Genomic DNA, 8,372 nt, shown 5'->3' on the forward strand with positions numbered 1-8,372 from the left:
GTAATCAAATTCGAATGAAAGGGGTGGGTACATTGTCCTGGCCAACCGGAACCCACATTTGCGTACATTGTAATTCTCAAGTCAAGACCTTTCAACTTCTGAATCTCTGATCAATTTTCTTTTTATAAACACCCTTTGGGAGAAACCAAAGTGCTTCGTATATCCTCCCTTCGCCTTTAAATCCAAATAAAAAGAGAGTTTACTGCTTTTACTCATTTCTTTCAATGACATGTGAGGTTCATGGACATAAAATTCCAGATATGTAAATTTTTTTGAAGCTGTAGATACTATTCTTCTATACACAAGATCACAAACAGTTCTTTTCTTTCCTTAAACCCCACAAGTCTGAAAATTTGTGTTAACTTTTGTTTTTGTGTTGTTAATAAATGGTCTTGTATGGTTAAATTAAAAAATAAATAAATATAGTGACTTAAAATTCAACATCGAATAGTGTATAACTTTTATTAAATCCAACTTTATGGGAACGTATTTGAGTTAAGTATAAAGCCTCCAACTCCGAGTTGCCGTACAATCAAGTGTGTGACGTTTCTTCTCTCAGATATTCTTCTCCCTATTCTTGTTTCTCTCTTCATTGGCTGGTTAATTTAAAATCCTTAATTAACAGCCAAAATTTCTCTGTTTTCTTTCTACGGTGCACCCCAAATTATAGATTCGAAATATTTTTTGACGATTAAAGTATGTCAAAGGGTTTACATTTTACACTTATTTATTCAACTTTAAAAGAAAAACTTACACATTTCAAAACTAATGGAGGAAAATCATATCAGAGTACAAATGGTGATAATAATGGGTCTTATCCTAGTCTCATTAGTTCAAGCAAAAGATGCTCCTCCTTCTCCCTCTCTTCCTTCAAACTTTCTTCCACCCTCCTCTTCAGTTGATGGAGTTCAAGTCCTTCATCTTCTCCATCCGAAATATTCGATATGTTTCTTTCGAGCTACTACGATGTTTTGTTTCTTAGAAAGAGATCGAGAATTCCTAGAACTTGGCAGATGTTTGAGGAGATTCATTCCATATTGTGCTCAATATCCCAATGTTTTCCCCTTGACAGAAATTCTTGTGTATAAAAACCGCGGCCCTAGTTCTACACTTTGGCAAGCATTACAAAGTTTGGACTTTTGAGTTAGGTAATTCCTCCCTTATTTGTCATAGTTTAGAACATATGAAATGTTTTCTATTAATATCCACAGTTAATAGTGGTTTTAATCTTCAATGAGGTTTGTGTGATTTTGATGTACTTTTTAATTAGAACATCAGGACTATGTATTGATTGAAGAAGATAAAATTGTTCATGTTAAAGCAGTTAGTGAAAATACTTAGAAAAATTTGCGACAGAACACAATTTTGTTTAACCAATGCAGTAGTAAATGCCTAAACTTTAAACCAAGGCATGAAAATATGTTAAAAACAACAAAATAAGAAACTTTTGAATTTCGGACTTATGCGGATCAATTTACCACCATTTCTTACAAACTCTGCTTCACCTTTCTCATATTAGCTGACAGAAAATATGTTTCGTTATGGCTTTGGTTTTTTTTGTTTTTTTTTGTTTTTGTTTTTGTTTTTTTTTTTAAAAAGACGATATTCTAAACTACTCTAATGTATAAAAAAGGGTTTGAACTCGGATGCAAGAGGGCGGACGCCTAGGCAAACTAACCTAACCCACATTTGATTATTGTTTGATGTTAATTTTGCTTCAACACCACTAAAAAGATAAGAAAAAATCATTATGATATCAATATGAACAATTCCATGACAATACAAAGATATAAGCTAACTGATAATAAGTGAGTGAGAAAACAAGTAAATACGTCGTGTTTGTGCACAACTTTTGCAGTACAAGAAGGAATTACATTAGAAAGAAACTAATGGGAACTCAACCACGAAACAATTGTATTGGCCTATCTCATTGCCCTTTGCATCAACGAAATCTTTCGGCTTCTCTAGCCCTGGCCAAACCGGTGCAATCTTTTTTTTGCCTCCCAATTCTTTCGGTTTCTCGAGTCCTGGCCACACTGGCGCCATTTTCTTTTGGCCTCCAAAATCTTCAGGTTTCTCGAGCCCTTGCCATAGCGGTGTCAAGTTGTCAAGCCCCGGCCACACGGGTGCCAGTTTCTTTTGGCTTCCCAAACTTTTGGGTTTCTCAAGTCCGGGCCAAACTGATGTCATTTTCCTTGTAAACTCACAAATATATCAAGAAGAATGCTTCACAATGATTAGTAGTGTACTCTTTTTTCTGTGTGTGCTTTCTGTATGAATCCTCCACTTGACGCCTCTATTTATAGAAGTCCCAAGAAATCCTAAATCATGTAGGAAGTTGTAATATAAATCCATATCCTAGTTGTAGTAGAAATCCCAATTAAACATTTACATGCAGGTCAAGTAGGAGATAATGATATGTCTCCTAAACTTCACGTCTAAGCCCACACATATAAGGATACGCGGGGTTGTTTTTAACATTTTCCAAATAACAGTTATATTTTATATTATTTTACTGTGCAGATATTCATACACTTACCTAATAGACTACATATATAAGCGTTTTTTTTATTTTATTCTCTCTCTTAACTTTGATTTCTTATCTCACGGTTCCATAATTTTTAATTCTTTTTGTTCGATGGATAAATAGTTTAGTGGGTTTGTATTGCAGGGTATTTCTAGGGTGGTTTGTTAGGATTTCACAACGTTTTAAGGGGGTTTAGGGTTTATGTGGTTAGGATTAGGGCTGTAGCATTAAATAATAAAGGTAACATGGTGTGATTGTGAATGAGATACATTTTATTTTAGAACTACCATTAGTGGGTGGGGTGTAGGGCAATATGTGAATTGAAACATTCTCTTTTTCCTATTTTTAGTACAAGCAGCAGTCTAACTATAAGGGAGGGAGATTTCTCACACACACAACCATGATACCATGGGGATTTGAACTTGAGACCTCTGATCTGCAATTCAAGGCCCTTTTCCAATGAGCTAGATCCTGTTGGCATAAAAAATAGAATATAAAGAAAAAGAGTGAACCATAGCAATTTTAACATTTGATAATTTCATTCGGGAGTGTTACAGAGATTCATAAGACAATTTGCATCCATCTCATTATAACGGCAAGTCCTTCAAGAATCAAGGGTCTCAATTGTACCACCACAACATAATTATCAAGGGTCTCAATTGTTATTGACATTCCTAGTAGATTTATCTTAGTATGAAAAATTAATTTTATGCAATCAACTTTAATTTGATCTCAACAATATATATGAGTCCATTGGAATGTGTGTTTTCAATACAATAGTTTCTCTAAGAAAAAAAGTCACGTAATCTGCAATCACAAGAGCAGAAGTGAGAACTACTTTTTAAGTTCTTATGTGTAGAACCTGCTGTTATTGAAACCCAGAAAGTGTTATTGGACACACAAAAACTCCCAATTAGGAACGAAAAAGCTAGTATCCATTCATTAAAAGAAAGTCATAATTACAATCATAATGAAGGAAAGGCAAAAGGAGTCACATATTCACAACCAGATTAAAACAAACTTTTCAAGCAGCGGAGCTTCTCTTTTTCTTCTTAATGTCACTTCCAAGTTACTTTGTGTGTTAGCAGCCACCTTAGCTATATGATTTTAGAGTTCATTTATAACTAAATGTTACAAGAATCTGAATAAACTAGTACTAAGGTCAACCCAAGATGATTTGCATTGCTCGACCACCTTCACGGCTGCCTGCTTCTTGGACTCAATGTCAGCTGCTTGGGGATTCAAGGAGGCCAACTTCTGCTTGGCAATTTTAGTCTTATCAACAAAGGCAGCAAGAACCTTATCCATCTTAGTTTGTCTCTCAACGGCAGCGTCTAATATTGCTCTAAGATGCGCTATCTTCTTGGCAGCCACGCCTAAGCGTTCTTGAAGGGCTGGAATTTTAACAGCTTGCACCTCCAAGAATTCCTGAAGAGAAGAAAACTCCGAAGCTGTATCAATAGCTGTCTGTGCTTGAAGAAAGGCAGTAGCATTTTCCCGGAGCTCATTCCTAAACACTGTCAACCTAGTCTTCAAATGAGCACATGGGAAGACATCGGCTGACAAAAGAACCTCTGAAGAAGCAAAAAAAGCTTCTTGCATTTCAGAATTCGTTAAAGCATCAAAGCCTTGACAAAGGATTCCTCGGATGGTCTCCTTGGCAGACTCCACAGCTGCTTGCATAGTTGTTGGCCTAACATCAGAATGATGGGTAACAGACCCCCGAAGAAGGTCGATAACATCAGCCTCTAAGGAACTCAACTCATCCAACAACTACAGGGATACAGCAAAGTTAGTAGATGAACACAGCCAACCAAAAATAAAAGATAAGAAACACTACAACTAACCTTGTGTGATCCGGCTGTAGGAAATAATTCTGAATGAAAATGGTGCAAGCTTGAACTTGAATTGGAGGGACAAATGGTTGCAGGCTCCTGAAAATTAAGAACATCAACCTAAAGACTAACACACATAACTATTATGAAATGCGATAATTCAAAGAAAAGCATTTATATCCTTCACTGGCAGAGGACGTGAGAATTGAGTAGTTGAAACACATAGGCAAGTGGAAGGCTGTGTGACAGCATGGTATGGATTAACAAATAGGTCGTCAAGAATACCTCTTGAGAAACAACGACATTTTGTATTATGACAGGAAAATATGAAGATATAAACTCTGAAGGAAAAGAAACAGAGAATGTATTTACCTCCTGGTTAGATTCCACTAGAAATACCCCAATAGATGGAGGCTGAGTCGCATCCAAAGGAGCCACATCAATTAGGTCAAATGATCGTGACTCTATAGACGGGACCAACTGGGGCTCAGGGTGCATAGCATTCCATGATGGCAAGGAGTTGGTGGGCCCATAAGTATCTACAAGGATACCTGAGGTCTTCTTTGTCTGAAACAATGGAATGTCTGTTAATATGGTGAGAAAGTCTGCAACTTAAAAAGCAATCCTTACCTTAACCTTGAACTTGTCACTGACATGATCAAGTGTCTTCCTCTTGGCAGACTGTGGGTCAGGGTCATTAGGGGTTTGAGAGGACAAAGTAGTAAGTGCTGCAGATAGATTTTTTTCTTATTAGAAAACTCTACAAACACAAATAAAAAAGCCTCTGCCTTTTATAAAGAACAAGTTTTAAAAACAAAGGACTAATACTATAACATTACGACAATAAGACAACGATTGCATCACTGTAAGATTCATATGCAATTAGCTGCATTTATTTTTAAAAAAAGTGAAAATGACATTTCAAAAGTTTCATGGAAGCCATTCTTCCACATTTTCTTACCAAACAGAGCTCAATCAACTGTATAACATAGCTAGATTCAGAATTGACATTAAGCACCCAACAAACTGTACAACATTTAAAAAACTAAATAGAAAAGGGTGCACATGTGTACAAGATATTAGGCTATGATCACAGCATTCCTATGATATCTACATAAGAAAATTGAAAAATGATTGTTATAAGCCATATCTTGCAAAATATCTATAGACAAAAATAATTATAATTCAATAATTATGTTTAGCAACACTAACTCAGTAGATAATTACCTTCAAACGAGTGGGGGCCAGGATCCTCTTCAGCAGATTCTATTATGAGGCAGCTGGCCCTACTTTCCCACTCCTCCTTGTAATATCCATACTTCCCATATGTTCCCCAATTTTTTCCTTTCCGACCAAACCGAGAACCCAATTCCAACTCAACGAGGGGGCGCAACATATTGGTATTCACTTCCTGAATGCCAAATTGCTTTGGACTTAAATCAGGACGATGATACACAGCCTTCTCATAGCAAAGGAGGATTGTCCGCGACATGCCAATTTTCTCCTGCCCGGCACAATACTGTGGAAGAAAATCACAAGGTAGCCTTTTGTATGGCTGCCATACAATCTACAAGAAAACGAAAAGATAATAGCCTGTAAAACGAAAGAAGAACCAATCAATGAAAGGAAAATCAAAGCGCAAAAACACTAACATCATCCTCCTTTAACCCATCCAGAATTTGAAGATATTCTTGTTTAGTAATTTTTTCTTCAGCATTGGAAGGCTCGCTCAGGAGTTTTGTCCATCCTGCCAACAAAGGAAACGTTGTTGGAAGATAATCATCCACCGGATTAGCTCCATTCAAACAAAATCTCAGCAGCAGCTTAGGAATACGCTCCATTGCAAAAACCTGCAAAAAAGAAAACAATAACATTGTTAATCAGATTTGGAACATGAAAATTTAACAATGGATTAATGCTAACTAAATTATTGCTTACCATAAGAGAATAGCTGTGTCCGATCAATATGTTTTTTCGGCGTGGTGAATAAGGTTGCTTAAAATTCTCCATGGAAATATGAAGATGAGCTAATAAAGCAGCACCCCATGCATAATCCTTTATGCTTTGAAGATTTTCCATAAGAGAAAGATACATAACAGGAACATTAGTTCCGTGATAACTCGGAACAACTATGGAGCCTATAAGATACAGCAGAAAAGCTCGAACATAAGGTTCAATCTCAGGACTATCTTGATCAATAGTCTCAGGAACTACCTCAAAATTATTCCTGAGCCATGCTGAATTAGTGAGACCCTTTCTCGTTTCATCGCAAACATTACGACCTAAGTATTTCATACAAAGCTCATTCCCTTTTGAATCAATACCCGTCACAGGATTACCATCTACTGGCAACCCTGTTATATACAATACATCTTCTAAACCAAAAACAAGTTTATAACCATTAAAAACGAAACATCTACTTTTTACATCATAGGATTCTACAAGTGCAGATAATAGGGGTAAATCATGGTTCACTGGAAAAGTAGTGAGCCTCAGTAACCCATCAAAGCCGGAGTCTTTAATTCTTTGTTTAACTCTTTTGTCAAGCTTCCATTCTTTCAAATTATTTATGCCATCAAATGCCTCGTCAATATCCATCTTTTAGGTATTACAATCAACACAATATTCAAGGCTGAGTACTATTGCTGATTAGCTTAACCTGCAGGAAGAAGAAAGTGGTGGAAAAGGCGTTTAAGGACCTTATTGACAACAGAAATAGTAGAAAATTGCTTATGATTTTGGTCCTCATTGTGGAACCCAAATCACTTCAACATCTACAAACCCACATCAGTTTTACAAATGACGTTCATATGATCTATATATTCTAAACGAGAAAAGGACAAGGCAAAAGATAAAAGCAAGATAAGCCAATCAGTTCCCCAATGAGAACCCAAGACATGCAATTTTTCAAACCCAAACTAGTCACACAATACACAACCAGTTAAACAATGACAATGAGAACAAAAATCAGGAGATGCATGCGGGCTAATTTCTACAAATACAGTCAGTTTGAAGAAATACAAGGATTTGAGAAAGCTCAATACTTTTACAAACCGAAATAGTGTAGAGAAAGCTATTATTCGCTTTTGATCCCGTTGGAATGCAAAACAGAGAATGCAATCATTGCAAGCTGCTTTATTTTGTTTGTTTTGTCTCTAATTTGAGAAAGGATTGTAGAGCCAAAGCAAACGAGAAAAAGAAAAAGAAAAAACTTGTCTTTTTTGTTTTGTTTTCCTTAAAGAAGGCCAAAAGCTTGGGAGAGAAGATGGGGAATATTTGCTATTTTCTCTCACCTGAAGTCAGTTCTTCACAACCTAAAAGCTTCACTCTTCAATTTCTTCACAACCCAAAAGCTTCGCTCTTCTCTCTCTGCACAACACAAAAGCTTCACTCTTTCACTCTTTCACTCTTCTCTCTCTAGAAGAGGAAATTCACAGGCTTGTCTCTGTTTTACTCTTGTGATCATGACAAAGCAGAAAACTCCTTCTCTTGGGAAAGCGCGCTGAACAGCTAGAATGACAAGGTACTTTCTTTTTCCAATCAAATATTAAATTGATCATGACAAAGCATAATTAAGCATCCCATCAAGCACTTTTATGTGAAAAGAAATGGTATTACTCAAGTCAGGCCATATTCAATCACAAGACCCAGAAAATAAATTTGGCTCAACTCAAAATGTGTTCATGCTAGTTGTGTCAAGTGTAATGTTTTCTTTTTTGGTCTGAAAGTTGTGTCAAGTGTAATTTGAGATATATTTTAAAAGAATTATAATATATAAAAGAGTCGGAAAAATATCAGGAAATTTGATACGAAGTTTCTGACTGTTGCTCCTATACAATTTTGGGTCACTTTTTTCCTAGTTCAGATTTAGGTAAAAAATTGTGGGGACGATTGGAGGTACCCATGAAGTTTAGAAATAATAACTATTTAGATAGAATTTAAAGTTGAGATTTGTCACTTCTAAATTCCTTCTTTTTTCCCATGTGAAATTTTTGGATTTCTTTATTTTT

The 8,372-nt window shown here is 36.0% G+C and overlaps 1 protein-coding gene across 2 annotated transcripts; it reads right to left on the bottom strand.

The window, feature by feature from the left end:
* Positions 1-3,440: 3,440 nt before the first annotated feature.
* Positions 3,441-7,990, bottom strand: LOC110764113 (uncharacterized). 2 transcript variants are annotated; one of them, XM_021967034.2, is made up of 8 exons: positions 7,656-7,990; positions 6,301-7,021; positions 6,015-6,212; positions 5,590-5,929; positions 5,017-5,090; positions 4,735-4,929; positions 4,375-4,461; positions 3,441-4,300 (listed from the first exon to the last, which is right to left on the bottom strand). In XM_021967034.2, exons 2-8 carry the CDS (start codon positions 6,958-6,960, stop codon positions 3,659-3,661), a joined length of 2,196 nt encoding a protein of 731 aa, XP_021822726.2. In that variant the 5' UTR covers positions 6,961-7,021; positions 7,656-7,990; the 3' UTR covers positions 3,441-3,658. The 2 variants fall into 2 exon arrangements, with proteins under 2 accessions (XP_021822726.2, XP_021822725.2); XM_021967033.2 differs by having other exon boundaries at positions 4,993-5,090; positions 7,656-7,989.
* Positions 7,991-8,372: the final 382 nt, after the last annotated feature.

The sequence above is a fragment of the Prunus avium genome, chromosome 8, assembly GCF_965620075.1.
Source record: "Prunus avium chromosome 8, drPruAviu1.hap1.1, whole genome shotgun sequence".
In the NCBI taxonomy this organism is placed as follows: Eukaryota; Viridiplantae; Streptophyta; class Magnoliopsida; order Rosales; family Rosaceae; genus Prunus; species Prunus avium.